At 41.7% G+C, this 17,063-nt stretch overlaps 1 protein-coding gene across 3 annotated transcripts in view; it reads left to right on the top strand.

The window, feature by feature from the left end:
- Positions 1-532: 532 nt before the first annotated feature.
- LOC120540200 (cytochrome P450 2M1-like) overlaps positions 533-17,063 on the top strand; it is a 56,985-nt gene continuing 40,454 nt past the window's right edge. The window contains exons 1-2 of one of the 3 annotated variants that reach the window (XM_039770760.1): positions 533-551; positions 833-1,061. In XM_039770760.1, coding sequence (XP_039626694.1) covers positions 864-1,061 — 198 coding nt within the window. In that variant the 5' untranslated portion in view covers positions 533-551; positions 833-863. Of the gene's footprint in view, positions 552-581; positions 634-832; positions 1,062-17,063 lie in introns of those variants that run through there. The other 2 variants (XM_039770759.1, XM_039770758.1) reach the window with 2 other exon arrangements.

The following is a 17,063-nucleotide window of genomic DNA, read 5'->3' as shown; positions in this document are numbered from 1 at the left end:
ATACGAAATATCTTCGGCAGAATCCATTTCATTGGCAGTAGTAAGCATTTTTCTAATTAATTCTTATGCTATCCATTCACCAATCAATAACTACAGGGTGTGTTAGAGCCCACACTCTCAACTTTGACGAGTGAAAGTGACAATTTTATTTCAAGTCGTATTTCATGATGGTTTGGAGGAATGTTACGGACAAAATTAAATAAATAAATAAGAAACAGAAAATATATTTATTTATGCTCTCATTTCATGACATATTTATTTATTTAGGCTCTCATTTAATGACACGTTTATTTATTTATGCTCACATTTCACAGTACTTTTACTTATTTGCGCATTTATTTATTTAATTTTGTCCGAAATATTCCTCCATACCTCAAAGCCTCTCGCTGCTGCGCAACCCTTCTCACCTACTGAGAAACCTGACACTGGGTCATTTGCATACTAAAAGTGATTGGATGTTTAGCTTAGGGCAGGGCGAGTGGGGAATCTCTGCCAAGTGCTGTGTGAGCTGAGCACAAAAACAGAGGACGGAGGGAAAGAGCGAACAAGAGGTGAAACCCATCATCTCATTTGTGCCTTTTCCATTGGATTTTTCAGCTACTGTAGTAAATCTTGTCCATATTCAGTCTGTGGGTAATCTATTATTTTCTTTCTCAACTTCTAAAAGTTTGATTTATGGGGGCATCGCCCCCTCTTGTCCCAGCGTAAAGCCGGGACCTGCTGCACAGCTAGTTAATTTGCAGCTGGCTTAGTTCTTTCACACTTAGTGAGTCCACCAGTGCCTTTACTGAAAAGCACTGACTATTCTCATATATGCGTTTCTCCTCTTCAGTCTAGTTTACACCGTGTCTGCTTTGGTTGAAATGGAGCTTCTCTTCCTGCCGGATACCAGCTTCTCCTCATTTGTGATCGGGTTGCTTGCCTTTCTCTTACTGTTGAAAATCATGTTGAAAAATCAGTCATCGAAAACTTCCCGTCTGCCACCCGGACCTGCACCCCTTCCTCTGGTGGGAAACCTCCTTCAGCTTGATATGAAGAAGCCATCCATGTCATATCTAGAGGTAAATTATATGTCAAGTCATGGAAAATAACTAACTTATTTAGTACTGTGTATTGGGGTCATCATAGGATTTTTCTAGGTGGCAGCTGTAACTATACAGCAGGGGTGCCCACACTTTTTCGATTTGCAAGCTACTTTTAAAATGACCAGGTCGAAATGATCTACCTACATACACACACACACACACACACACACACACACACACACATATATATATATATATATATATATATATATATATATATATATATATATATATATATATATATATATATATATATATATATATAATAAGTATACTTTATACATAAAATATGTTGTTGTACCTTGCATAACTAAATAACCACAATAACAATTCAATACATTTATGGTCACTGAAGTATTTGGATTTAATAATCTTTATGTGAGAAAAGGCTGACTCGCATAAATAAGTAGAGCCGAATAATGCAGTCAAGGAGCTTTTTGAATTCAGCTGAGTGAAAAATGAGGGCTGTCCGATTAACTGCGATTTTAGTTGCCTCTCTTTTTTCTTTCTTGGATCGCTTTTCGGAAGGAAGTCAGTTTCGTAGTTTTTTTGAACATTTCGAAAGTGCCTTTCCACATTTTCCTTCTTTGGAATAGCAATGATAGATTGACAGACAAACGCACTTCGATTGTGACATTGTGAGAAAAAAAATCCTCTTCCAATTCCACATCTAGCCCATACCCTCCCCAAACAGTTTTTTTAAATCCCTTCTTTAGTCGATATAAATTGGAAAGCTAACTATAGATCACAGCCGGAGTTTTGCAGTAGCTCGCGCGTTTGATCGTGCGTGCGGATGACCAGTGTCTTAAAAGAAAAGAGATCTCAGACTGGCCGCCCTGTATGTCAATCAAGTGGCAAATGTCACAGGGAGGATATATAGACTAACGTTTAAAAAAAATTTTTTTGGACTGCAACACGATCTACCTCTACTACCTTTGCGATCTACCGGTCGCTGCTATACAGCATGTTATCACTGAAAAAATTGAGCAAAGTGGAATCTACCTAGCTTGCAGTTCATTGAACAGCATTTAATACCCAAAGGTATATAACTGCTTCTCTACTGCCACCATAGGAACAGGCATTATGTGGTTTTAGAAAACAAGACATGCAACGGCCCAAGGGACACACCCCTGAATGAAACATAATGCTAATCCTAATAGACTGAAAAGAATTATGGAGGATAAAATAAACCAGTATAAACCTGCTACTCATGTTTGAGCTTGTGCTCAAAATTTAGGGGTTGGCTTTTCTTTCTCAGGGATTTTGGACTTTTAATGAGTAGCAAGTTTTCATTTTGAGGGTCCAGGTTTGTATTTGTAAGACATGCTGTTCCTCAAATTTTCCTTCCCAATGTCATTTATTGGCATCACTTAGGAAATGTACTGTCATCAAAGCAGTTGTGAGAATAAGAGATGATTTAAGCAAAGAAGAAAAATGTTATGCCATATACCATAGAATAATTCTGTGTGTCTGGTGATGGGCATGGGAGGCATACAGAGAGTCACCTTCAATGACAGCAAGCATTAAAGTGGACAGGATGCGAGAAAGCCGCTATGAAAGACATGACAGAGTCTGAGAAGCAGGCTTTATGGAAATGTGCTTCAGAGAGGAAGCATCAGTGAAGAAAAATTCACACACACGCAAATACTGAGGAAAGTAGCTGAAAGTACAGGTTTGACAAGAGATAGTAAATATTTTTAAATAGTTCTAATACCTGTTTTCAACAGGTAGCATGGCTAGTACATATACAGTATATTTGATAGACTTCTCAGTGAACTCAATAAACAAAGTGCATTCTTGCTTCTTACATGCTTTACTTCTCCCATGTACTCCTTGTCCATCTCCTCCCTACTCTAACTGACTACCTGGCAGGAGCAGCTTCTTTTACGGAGGACCAGGGAGTAGTTACAGGGCAACTGAAGGACTCCCGGGTCAGGCAGAAGTGGCACACAACACGGAGGTACCAATAGACCCCGACTGGGCTGTCCTTCCGAACCCTATAATTAACGATATCTAAATTTCATTTTTCCTGAGCTTCACGTGTACAATTTTTTTTTTTTAAATCAACACCACCTGCCATTTAAATCACACAGTCGCAGCATTTAAATCATGTATCGTAATCCATCATTTTCATTGGTAGGTGGTCTTTCCTCATTGGGCAGTGGATTTACTAGAATTTTGCTTTGCAGTATGTAAAATACTGTATACATATTAACGTCTTCCATTGTGCAATGACCGGAATTAAGACATATTTGGCCATCACCACTACCTTAATAACATAAGAAAAGAGCAAGTAATTCCAAAAACTAAAAAAACAAAATTTTGAAAAAAATGTCAGTTACTAGGTTTTTCCATTGCACATGAGATTTATGATGGCCACCCATTTTGGTCTTCTGGCCAAGCTTCATCCTTTATCCTAGTCAAGGTGCCTGTCCATCCAACAGGGCATCTACTATATACTGTATATATATATATATATATATATATATATATATATATATATATATATATATATATATATATATATATATATATATATATATATGGAAGAGAAGGTCTGTGATACGTTTTGCTTATTAGCAGTTGGAGATCCACAAAGGGAAAAAATGAATCACGTATCATAAAGTAGTTTTTATTCCTGAGCTTTCAACCCCTACCAGGGTTCTTCATCAGAGGATAATGCTTAGACTTACAAGAATCAAAGGCAATATATAGCAATACCTTACAGGAGGAGGAGGGGGGGTGGCTAGGTCCGTGTGTGGGGGGTGGCTGGGTGAGGTTGTTGGGAGTAAAGTCTTGTTTATTAAGAATAAGTTCTTCTTAAGTTTGTATATGCTGGATTTATGTCCAAGTGTATGTTGATGGCGTTCTCATTTGATAACCAGGATTCCGCCAGCTCTCTAGCACTTTTATTATTGGCTTTAAATTTTACTTGTACATCGTCTCAATTAAATGTATGTCCTGTTGATTTAGTATGCTTATAGATCAATGACAGTGCGTCCTTTCTTCTGACGGCGTTGCGGTGTTCCTGTATACGTGTTGCGATTCTTTTTGAAGTTTGTCCTATGTATACTGCTGAGCACGAACTGCATGGAATGCTGTATACTGCGCTTAGTGTTTCTGGGGTCGATTTCTTGTTTTTGGCATTAAAGAGGACCGTGCGCAGATTGTTCATGGGTTTGTGTGCTATTCTGACACCTGACTTGGCCAGGATGCGTGCAGCACCTTCAGACACATTGTGGTGATAAGGGAGTGAGTGTCAGGTTGGGTGGGGGTTATGATTCGAGTCAATTGTTTGTTGAGTTTTTTTGCGTCTTCTGTGTAGGCTTCGATTAATGAATGTTTTCGAGTATCCGTTTGAAGTGAAAAAGTGGAAGAGATAGCGTCTCTTTCATTTTTGTTTCCTTCGTATTACAATGGGTGTGGACTCTTCTGAATAGAGTTTTAACACAGCTCCGTTTATGAGATATCGGGTGGTTGCTGGCGAAGTGTAATATCTTGTCTGCATAGCATTCTTTACGGTAAACACTAGTAGTCAGGGTGGCGTCATTACTTCTTTCGATGTAGATGTCCAGGAAGCTGATGTGTCGGTTAATTTCTTTCTCCATTTTGAATTGGATTGCCGGGAATATTGAGTTGGTGTGCTTGTAGAATTCGTTCAGCTGATCATTTTTTATTATGACGAATGTGTCGTCCACATAGCGTATCCAAATTTTGGGTGTGAACTGAGATAGAGTCATGTTTTCAAATCGTTGCATTACCAGTTCTGCTAGAAGTCCTGATAACGGCGATCCCATTGGCATGCCTTCTTTCTGAGTATAGTATTTGCCGTTAAAATGAAAGTGAGTTTTTTGGCAGAGTGATATTAGGAGTAGTATGTCTTTAATCGATAGCTTAGTTCTTCTTTCTATAGTGGGGTCACTTTCCAGTTTCATTAAAAGTGTTTCTGTGGCTAGATGAATCGGTATCATGGTGTATAGCCTTCCTATATTGGAGGTTGAAATTATAACATGTGTGGAAAAATAAAAAATACAGGTCAATAACTTGCTTGACAAATCTGATGTACGTGACAGAAAGCATGTTCTATGGGGTGTGTGGTAGGAGTCATGCAGACCCTGCATGCTTACAGTGTACAAAAACAAGTGCTACTTCTTGGACGTCTAACGGGTGTGGACTTATCAGGCCCCAAAAGATGTACTCCACCCTTAGATTATTTGTAACTAAAGTCTTAAAGCCCTATATTTAATGGGGACACGGGCTCCTCAGTGCAGATGAAGGGCAGTGTCCTAGGGCTGTGTTTCTCTGTCATTTAACCTTTGCCTGGTGTGTATGAATAAAGAATATTTCTAACTTTAATTTTGCTTTCTCTGTCTTCAGTCACAAGAAACGACACCAAAGAAAAAGTGTCCACACATGAAGCAAACACAGCAGTACGGCCACAGACAAAGCTGAATTGTGTTCCCTCACATACAACATGACTTTCAATGCTCACCATCCACTGCTGGTTGCTTAGAGTTTGACCTGAAAATAAAAATTACAAAATTACATTAATTAAAGAGTACTCTGAAACATGAGAAACTTTTATCAGGTACAATTAGATATCTGCACTATTATGTCTACATACCAAGAATTATAATTCAAGGACTGTCAGGCAAGTTGAGTGTTCCTTGGACATCTGCTGAAGTGGCAAATGCCTGAAGTAAAAGAAAAAAAAAATTGACACAACATTCAAGCAGACATTACAACATATAAGTCACGCATGCAATCATACATATGATTTTCAAAAAATATTTAACTCACATCTGCTTGAAGCGTGAGCCCATCCATTTTCTTACTGAGGAGCCTCAGGAGCTCATTTGTGGTGAATTTCGAGGAGACCTAGGTCAAACTAATTACTGAACCAAAATGCTGCTTCTTTGTTCTGAAAAATGTAATGAAATATCAGTTCAAGAGTGTCACAACAAACAATGTGCACAACATAATTAGCTTATTGTCTGACTTACCATGATCTTTCCAGGTGCTGAACAGTTTGGCATTGGACAGGTTGTATGAACTCTTAAGAAGTCCTCTTCTTTCACGTACATTAAATCTTCTACTCCTCAGCCTACACATTTCTCAACTGACTGATTGAGTGGCTCGTCAGGAAGGCTTGGTGTTACTCACAGTAAGGTTTGCTTAATGTCTTTTTGTAACTCAGACATCATTCTAGTAATGGAAAAGAATGACGAAGAACCATTACAGTCAGACTACACAAGGCAGGCAGATTATTTTGATTAATGCATAAGTGACCCAAATTTTGTGATGTCAATCAGTGAACTCCCTGGTCTACAAGAACGTTATTTCTTTGTGACAACATGTACTGTACATTGGAATTGCTGTGAATGAGAATCGACTGAATTTTCCCAGATACAACACCTTCGTCATTTCTGTCCAGAACAACATGCATGTTCTTTTTGTAAAGTGTTTCCTGACTGGAATGTTTGACAGTCACAATATCTGCAAAAGTTGCTACTCCTACTAAAATTTGCAACAGATCCACCAATGTAGTGTGAGCTGAGACTGTCTCCTGCTCTGGCACTTAAAATCCTGCACAACTAAACTAACGGCATGTGGTCAATGCTTGACCTACAGAAAAGTAACGGGATTGCACGCATGACACAAACAACAAGAATCTCAGGTTTTTTTCTTTTTTGATCCAAGTCAATTGGCAACTTCAAAGGCAACTTGATATAAGATTAAACCTAACGATTCTGAATCAGTATTAACACACTGTTCTCATAAATGTATCTGCCATTGGAAAAATCAGAGAATATATTTTGTTCTGATTTCAGCATTTGTTTCCTGAATAATAAAACAGTGCTTCTAAAGTTTGTTTAATAGGAATGTACTGAGAAAGGTTTTCCTTGCGTGATTCATTTTTTCTAAGGTAGATGGATACATGATCTATAAAATAACAGGAACATAACTATAAATTTTAATGTGCGGACAAAACGGCAATATTGTTTCAAAATCATGATCGCAAAATTGACGCTGCAGCATTTTAGGTCAGTTGGTTAATCTATTTAAGTCAGAAAAATATGCAACAACTCATTGCTTTAAGCAGGTTCCTTAGCTGACACTTACTGGTAACAAATAGCTAAGCTGCCACAACTGCTTTGACTAAATTTAAAGTTTACTGAGTTAAAAGAGTTTGGAACTTGTGTACTTTGTGCAAAATCACTTTGTCCTTATATGTAAAATGATAGTACACGGTAACATCTGTTATTTTATAATGCCAGGATGTCTAACTGACATTTTACTTTAGAATGAATGTATGTGGTCTAATGACACACTGAGCAAAAACGTATATGCAGAGTACTTTGTGATAATTTAAAAATAAAGATATTGTTTAAACATTAACTGGACGAAATGGCTTTCCACTACAAGCAAGGCAAAATAGTTGTGTGGGCTATACAGGCTATTTGATACTTTAAGTACAAACTAACTAATAAAGTTATGTAATTATACACACATACAAACACAAATGCTGAAGATGTGAAACAACTGTCAAATGAATAACTAACGAACTCACTCACATAGACAAAAAAAAAAACTAAAAAAAAAAAATGTACAAAAAATAAAAGAGACAGAGGCTCACCAAGTCAAAACGGTAATGAATTGTTTCTGGAACTTTCAATTCTCCCGCCTCACACGCTGTTCCCGGTCTCACTCAACAATGGAAAGTACAAAACGAATAATATTAAAAATAAATGAACTGAATAGGCAGAGTGATAAAAAGAAAAATAATTATAAGCTATAACATAATTAACAGGACGTAAGAGAAGTTCTAAAAGTTCTAATGTGGTTTTCTGAACCAAAACCTCTGCTCAGCTTGCACCGCTCTTACTTCCTCGTTCAAACCAATCCCAGAATGCCTTGCTTGTCCAGTATGTTACTGTATCTTAACTAGTTTACAGTATGTTACTGTATTCTTGATATATTACTGTATTAAGTTTTGAAAACAGCTCCTTGCTGTAGATGTACAGCCATTCTTTAAAATATTACAGCATTTTACTGTGTAAACAAAATACAGGAAAATACTGTAGGAAACTCGCTGTAAATTTACAGCAATCCTTTACAGTGTAGATTTTCAAAACTGAGTTGCTTTCCAATTAGACAGGCACCGAGTTGCTCACAGTTTACTTCGCCGCACATTTTGCAGCACTTTTTGAACCTATTGACCGCATTCTTTAATTAAAACAGCGTATACGTTCCATTCTTCTACTATTTTCTGGTTGGTAACACCAAAGGCTGTGCATAGGTGGCTTATTAAAAAGCAGACATCTTCAACCTCTGTCCCTCCGCAAGCTGCTGGCTCCACGGTTAAGCCCAGCACCACTGCTACCAACACGGAGCACAGCGCACCCACGTCAGAAACTGAAACTCCAAAAGATGTAGATAAGCCTACACAATCCTCCAGCTCTGCGTCCGTGTCAGGTAATCCAAACCTCTGCCTTCAGCAAAATATACAGTCTGGTCTGCCTGACTTAAATATGGATGGCCCATCCCAGCCCATTTTAATTAATTATCCCAAGCGCGCATTCGGAAAGACACTCAGATGTTTTAGTGGAAGCTGGTATCAGTCTCGACCATGAATGTTCTGTTGTCTGTGATGCCAGCTTTTGCTTTGCCTGCCGCAAATTTAGTGTTTCCAATTCGGACCACGAGGACATATTCACCAAACACAGCTACACTAATTGGAAAAAAGCTCTAGAAAAAGACGGTGTGGCTTTCACAAATACGTGTCTACTATCCCACACGTCAGAGCCATGTCTGCATGGCAAGAGTATCGGTGCCGGGCAGAGACGGGTGAAAGCATAGTTCAACTACTGGGTCCAACCCAGATAGAAAAGAATAGATATTATGTGAAAAGCATTGGGGAGGCCGTTCAGTCCCTTGCAGTCAATGAACTGGCTCTGCGTGGTCACAATCACGTAGGTGGGGAGGACGGACTTTTCCTTAAGTTCTTTGATTACACAATCAAAAAAGATGCCAAACTTGCAGAAATTGTAAAATACATCCCAGACAACCCAAAATACACATCCAATGTAATTCAAAATGAAATAATTGAGACTCTTGCCAAAATGGTGGTAAAAGATATCAGGACCAAATATGAAAAAGCTGACTCTCCTGGACTTTGCATTAAAAGTGATGGTGCCAGGGATCGCTGTGACATTGAGAATTTGTCTGTAGTGATTAGATTTGTCCAGAACTCCATCCCTGAAGAACACCTGATTGGCTTAATTGAACTGAATCAGCTTGATGCTGAATATATTTGTAACCAAATTCAGACACATCTCTCTGAGTTAGGTTACAGCCCAGACAATTTAGTGTGTCAGTGTTTTGATGGTGCTTCTGTCATGTCTGGGGCAAGGGGTGTGTACAGGCTTTGTTACAAGTACATTCCATATGTACTGCTACAACCAGCAGCTCCAGTTAGCAGTGATACATGCAATGGAATCAGAACCTCTGGTAAGAAGTTCTTTGACTGGTCAAGTTCATTGAACACATTTTGTCACAGACATTATGTTTCACACACACACAATACACCCACACTGAAAAGACTTCTAGAAATACGATGGACCAGTCATTATGATGTCACAAAGTCCATTGTCAACAATGAGGAAGCTATAAGGGGGCTTCTCTCAGAGGTAGCAGAGGCTGACACTGCCCCTTTTGACATTTGCATAGAGGCATGTGGTCTTTTGACCCAATTAAGAAAGCAGAATTTCTTCAATACAGGAAAATTCCTCCTTCATGTGCTTGGTGTGCTGAAACCAGCCAATGCAATTCTACAGGCACAGGATTTGTGCACTGCTGGGGAGGTGGTTACAGTGTCACTGGCCACACTGACAGGAGATGAGATGCGACTCATTCTGGTAGTAGCATTTCTCTCAGTGTGAAAGTAGGGCTAATTCATAGCTTGATGATAGTATTGTCGTGTCTACACTCAGGCATGGTGACTCTGATGAAAAAATTGCTCCTAATCAGACTTTTAAAAGGGCTATGTTCAGCATTCTTGATAGAGCTATTGTGGAAATGGAGACAAGATCCTCTCAGAGAAATGTTGAATTATTGAGGGCCACATCGCTTCTCCTGCCAAAATCATAATTATTTCTTGATCATTCTCTCCTGAAACCACTTCAGGCACTTGCAGGCACAGAGCAAAAACAGCATGAGCTTGCAAAATGAAATTGCTGTGGCAAAAGCAATGTTGATCAATAAACTGCCAGCTGATGCTAATCTCTCTGACGTATGCAAATGCATTCAGTAGTACAAAGAGGCCTTCCCTATGTTGCATTCGCTATATGTCACAGCACTCATCATTGGTGTGTCTTCAGCTGCATGTGAAAGCTCTTTCTCTACTTTGAACGCATTCTCACTCCACTCCCAACAATGCTGCATTCAGGGAAGAGAAATGTAGTCAGAGAAGAACATCACAGAAAATCTAGACATGAATGAATTTATTTCAGAATTTGCCAAGAGTAACCACAGATTTGTCCTGTAGATAATATCCAGGTTAAACACTGGAAACTGATATCCTATAGCCTCCTTAATGACTGCAATGAGCAACGTTTCTGTTCTTGCGCTCATATGTTGTATACATTTGACTTTATTGATATTTACCTTGTAGATGTAGTTCTATATTTGTTCACAAAGAATAATAATACAAGTTCCATTGCCTCTGTTAATTTTATTGAACAATAGGTTATGATTTATGCAGCAATTTTTGCTTTTATATGTTATATAAAACTAGGTTGTTATTATTATTTGACCCCGCCTACAAAAATGGGGATGGATGGATGGATGTATATTTTTGCCCCCCCCCCCAACAAAGCCAAATGCCCACCCACACATGATGTTCTGGTCACACCTCTGGTGCTTCCGCCTCCACTCTCTCTCCGCAAGCTTCATATTCCTCCTCCGACTCTGGCTCCCTGAATGGAGTGAGGCAGCTCCTTTCAAGTAGCTCCTGGGAGAGCCCCATGTGGTTCATCAGCTTTACCTAGAATCACTCCCAGGTGTGACGGAAGTTCAAGTTAAGGCTCTACAGCTTCATCTGGTCACCCCCATGGACCCCAACAGGGCTGTACCAAACTCCAACTCCCAGTGAGCCCTGCGGGAATCTGTGGTGCCAGAGCTGCCCAGGAGGATGGCCCTGTAGCATTTCCAGGATGGTAGTGCCATGTGGATACTGTCTTCTCCGGTCCTTCCATCCAGCTGGCAGGCTGATGACTATGGCTGTCCGTCACTAATATATATGTATGTATGTATGTGTGTGTGTGTGTATGTATATACTGTATATATGTATGTGTATTATGAACGATAGGGGGCGCCCTCGCTCCCTTGAACCCCTGTCTACGACTCCAGACACCAGGTAAAATTCCAAATGTTGACTTTATTTTAATTCCACAGTGCACAAAGCACACTCTCCACCACAATACTCATATAAATCCACAATTCTCAAATAAACCAATCCTCCAGCTCCCAGACGCGTTGCCACCCTTCCACCCAGCTCAGCTCATTGTCTGTGAGTTCCCAAAGTCCTTTTATACTCCCTGACCCGGAAGTGTTCTCAATCCCCAGTCCATGTGATCCTCAATCACTTCCGGTCAGGTAAAGTTCTTTCTTCAACCCGAAGTCCGTCGCTCTTCCTGTGATGAACCTCCGGGTCACAGGGCACTAAGAAGCCCTCGGTCCTCCCTGCAGCTCCCTCCTGTGGGCCCCACGGCATCCAGCAGGGCTTTGCATAAAAACTCCAATGTCCATGATGCCCTGCTGTTCTTCTGGGGACCTCCACGCTGCAAGGAGGGCTTCACCTGGCGGCTTGGGGGTATTGGCCGGGATAAATGGCCGGCCATCCATCACAGTATTCCCCCAGCGAATTATTATTCGAGCGGCCTGCCCCGAGAGGGAAGTCTTCCTCCAAGAGGACGCCCTGGTTGAGCCTTGATTAAACGAACATCTTGGTCCCTGGAGAACCTAGGGGAATATTATTCCAAATTGACATCTTGTCCCCCTCTCTCCAAGGACAGTTCCGCCAAATATGGCCCAACCTTCGGCACCCGTAACACTGCCTCTGTCCTCCTGGTATTCTTCCCCTACGGGACTGAAAACAATAAGGAAATGTTAGGTCCGCCCCTTTTGCTGGGAGAGAAACCCCTGCCGCCTCTACCGGTGCTTTTTCTCTTTCTGCTTCTTTTCCTTTGTCAGGTGACCCCCGTTTTATTATCGGGATCTCCTGCTTAATCTGGGGCTTATCTACAGTCCGAGTCTCTCTATTAAGTAAAGAGAGACACTTTACTGTTTGCACCCCTTTACTTTTGCAAATTACCGGTGGCGGCGTCTTCAGGGCTGCCTCGCTCCGGGAGTCAGCACTGTCTAGCTGCCCCAGATCGATTAGCCCTTCCGCCGACCACTCGGTTAACGTATCACCTCTCTTGTAGGGTACGTGTATTGGCACCCACTACTTATTAAACGCGGGCCCGGATCACACCGCGTCCCTTTATTATGTACGATACGGGTTTCGCTTACCTGTATCACCGCATCATTCATTACGGGAGGCTCCCCACCAAATCGCTGCACGTAGGCTCTCACCTTCTCCAACGGCTCTCTGGCTGCCGCTCCCAAATCCCAGACGATCTTTTCAATGGTCGTCAGGACCTGTAAGACACGCGCTACGGGCTCGATTAGTTTTTCGAGCTCCCGCAAGTTAATATAATTATTTATTTCGACCGGCAGAACACTCACTTCCTTGTTCGTGTTACCTGCCGACCGGGAGCCAATGAGCACGCCTGCTTCAGGCACATGCTCTGATGGGTCTCGCGGAGGCTTCTGGGACTTGGAGTTCTCAGAGGGTCGAGTTGCCTTCTTCGGCGAACTGCGGTCTGCCTTTAATATTTTTTCGACATCCCGATCAGCTACTTCCCGACCCTCCTTACCTTCTTGTGGGTTGAGCGATGCCTCGCTCACCTCCCCCTTCCCCTTCGGAAAGACCAAGTCCGTTCCTTCGGGCTCGAAGGTGCAAACAGCAGGACGCGGAGCTCCTCCTTCCCAGGAAGCACCGGGTTTGCTACCGTGTCCCTCGTCGGCTGCCATCATGCGGAAGTTGATTTCTAGGCGCTCTGGCTTTGACAGGAGAAGGCCGACGTCTTCGGGGCAGTCTCCTTTTCCCCTCGGAGCCTCCAGGTGGTCATCTCCAAGGTACATGCACGGGACAAGGTGAGAAACAATAAAAGGATTTTAATGTCGCTCCCGCACGCACCTTAGAGGGATCGTTGCTTCCTGGAGGTTTCTCTGGACTTGTAAGGCCTCTCCTTAACTCCTCCCGAGCGTCGGCCATTGCACCTACGGCACTCCCGCTGGCGTTGTCACTTTGCTTGCCCTTCTTCTTTCCAATTTTGGACTCGGTTTTTCGGGTTTTGGCGATGCTGTGGTGATTCCTGATTCCGTAGTCTTCTCGGGGTTCGTTATCCACAGAAATATTTTATTCAGGTCCTCTGCAAACGACGCTAGAGTATCCTGCCGACTACGCCACTGTGAACGATAGGGGGCGCCCTCGCCCCTTGAACCCCTGTCCACGACTCCAGACACCAGATAAAAGTCCAAATGTTGACTTTATTTTTCTTCCACAGTGCACAAAGCACACTCTCCACCACAATACTCATATAAATCCACAATTCTCAAATAAACCAATCCTCCAGCTCCCAGACGCGTTGTCACCCTTCCACCCAGCTCAGCTCATTGTCTGTGAGTTCCCAAAGTCCTTTTATACTCCCTGACCCGGAAGTATTCTCAATCCCCAGGTCAGGTAAAAGTTCTTTTCTTCAACCCAGAAGTCAGTTGCTCTTCCTGTGACGAACCTCCGGGTCACAGGGCACGAAGAAGCCCTCGGTCCTCCCTGCAGCTCCCTCCTGTGGCCCCCACGGCATCCAGCAGGGCTTTGCATAAAAACTCCAATGTCCATGATGCCCTGCTGTTCTTCTGGGGACGTCCACGCTGCAAGGAGAGCTCCACCTGGCGGCTTGGGGGTATTGGCTGGGATAAATGGCCGGCCATCCATCACAGTATGTATATATGTGTATATATATGTTTTATTTTGATTCAGATCAAGAAAATTATTAGCCATCCAGGATCTTAGTTCAGATAGACAGTTGTGCAGTTGATTCATTGCAGAGAGATAAACCTGTGTATCATCAGCATAGCAGTGAAAAGAAATGTTAAATTTCCTAAAAATAGCTCCAACAGGGTGAAGGTATATAGAGAACAAAATAGGAGCCAGAATGGATCCCTGAGGAACACCACATTTAAGAGGAACAGTAGACGAAAATGAGGAATTTAAAGTCACTGAAAAGTGTCTACCAATTAAATATGACCTGAACTAATTAAGAGCAGCCCCTTTAAGCCCAACAAGATGTTCAAGCCGCAGCAACAATATCTCATGGTCAATAGGACTAAGAGCTGGTTTAAGGGTGTCAATAGTTCTTTTTAACTGTGAAAGTAAGACGAGATCAAAAGATTCCAAGAAAATGCCATGGTTAACAGTAGGAAGTTCATAGCCAGTTGGAACAATACCACAGTGGATTGTATCAATTTTACTGACAAAAAATGAAAGAAACCACGATGAGTCAGCTATGGAGAGTTTAAAAATGAATAACCTGATGGTACCAAGCCAGTAAAACATGAAGAGTCACCATTTACAATCCAGGTTTCAGTGATGAAAAAGAAATCCAGATTATTTGAGATAATAAAGTCTTGCAGAATAAAAGTTTTATTAGACACTGATCTCATGTTCAAGAGAGGAGCCTTGATAGAAGTAGAAGAGCTCGCTGCAGGATGAGCACGGGTGAGGTGCGAAGATTAGCAGAGTTTACCCCCCGAGAGCACACCAGCACCAATTAACCAGGCATGGAGTCCTGTGCAGGAGTAGATGGGTCATAGACGACTTGCAGGTATCGGGAATGCAAGCTCTGGGACTTGAGTCGGCTTTGTTTAACAGCAATACCGGCTCTTTTTCCAAGGCGGTGTCGGATGCGTTTGCGTCTCTGAGAGGCATTCACCTCACTGATACAGGTGAACACCGGCGTTCAGGTGAAGAAGTCAGCAGATGAATAAAACAAAGGTGGAGGTTCACATAATATCCCATCAGGAGATGAAAATTGAGAGGAAAGCAAGCCAGAAAATATGTTAAGTAAAGAATCACGATCAGGACAGTGGCTGTTGAAATAAACAAATACATAAAAACAAAGATAAAACATAGATAAGCAAGACAAGCAGACGGCCAGCCACACTAGTCGACGCCGTGTTGTAATTTGAAGTGTAAACTGTGCATATTTTGCATATCTATCTGTTATATAGTGCCTTTCACATCTATCTATCGATCGATCGCACAGTGGTAGCGCTGCTGCCTCGCAGTTAGGAGACTTGGGTTCGCTTCCCGGGTCCTCCCTTTGTGGAGTTTGCATGTTGTCTGCGTGGGTTTCCTCTGGGTGCTCTGGTTTCCTTCCACAGTCCAAAGACATGCAGATTAGGTGAATTGGCGATCCAAAATTGTCCCTAGTGTGTGCTTGGTGTTTGTGCGGATTTGTGTTCCCTGCAGTGGGCTGGTGCCCTGCCCAGGGTTTGTTTCCTGCCTTGCGCCCTGTGTTGGCGGGTTGGATAATGAATGGATGGATATTTGTGTTAGCTTTGAGGAAACCGATTTACTGTTAAAACAGTGGGAAATGTTGGGGTTGGATGGTTAGTAAGCAGAGGTGTAAAATAATAAAGTGCAACTACTTAAGTACATTTTATAGACATTTATAAGTGACTTGAGTAAATTTCATTTAGGGCTACTTATACTCTTAATACATTTTTGGTTCATACTTTTTACTTTGTTACATTGTCCACCAAGTCCTTATTACTTACTTTACACAGACCAAACTGCATCAAATTACACTGCTCAAAAAATGAATGGAACTTAATTTCACAGTCTAACACCAAGTCAGCTAAGCTTCAGGGATACTAATCTGTCCAGGTAGGAAGTATAAGCCATTGTGAATCAACTTCACATGCTTTGGTGCAAATGAAAGTGACAACAGCAAGGAACCCCCCCCAAAAGGGAATGGTTTTTAAGGTGGTGGTCACAGACCTCTGCTCTGTCCTTATTGTTCCTGAGTGATTCTTCTCTAGTTCTAAGTTGCACAGGCAGTCCAGCTCCTCCATCCATTCGTGCTGTCACAAGAAGGTCTCAAGAGCATGGAGGAGGTACCAGGAGATGAGCCATTACACCAGGAGAGCTGGGGGACGTGCATGACAGTCATTGGCTCAATGCCTTTGTCATTCAGGAATAGACTCGGGTCACATGAGGCCTGGCAGAGTTTTTTTGACCAGTATATTATAAATTCATAAAAGAAACCTATCAGGTGTATTTTTAACTTAGGTTATAGTTCATCATTGCTCAGATACAGCCCATAGAATGCCATATATCAGTAAATAAGGTGCCAGTGCACATCTTCCACTGGTCATTTGTTCCCAATGCTTCCCACTCGCTATATGACATAGAAACTTAAAGTTAATTTATCCGCTGTCATATTTGAACAATGTTCAGATTTGTTAAATGCAAAGCTGATTCATATATGATGCAGTCCCTTGTGTGCCTGCCAGCACCTAAAGAAGTCTTTGCTTTCAATAATTTGCCTTCAAATTTAGAGGAGTATGTTGAGGTAAGCACTTTTTTTCCTTTTCTTAAGTAATCTTGTATGGAACCATTGAAGCCCGAAAAAGTGTTTTCTTTTAAATCTTCTGTGTACAGAATTTTAAGGGCACAAGTAATATTTTGAAACCGCATGTTACATATTGTGCAAAAAATATCCACATGGTGTATGCTTAAGAAATTGCAATAATTCTTTGGCCTGCGAGGGGTGATGGGAGCGCCCTTGTGCCTGGTGGGCTGAATGG

The sequence above is a fragment of the Polypterus senegalus genome, chromosome 12 (assembly GCF_016835505.1).
Source record: "Polypterus senegalus isolate Bchr_013 chromosome 12, ASM1683550v1, whole genome shotgun sequence".
NCBI classification, from domain to species: Eukaryota; Metazoa; Chordata; class Cladistia; order Polypteriformes; family Polypteridae; genus Polypterus; species Polypterus senegalus.
Note: the sequence above shows the minus strand (reverse complement) of the source record. Positions and strands in the feature narration are given on the sequence as shown.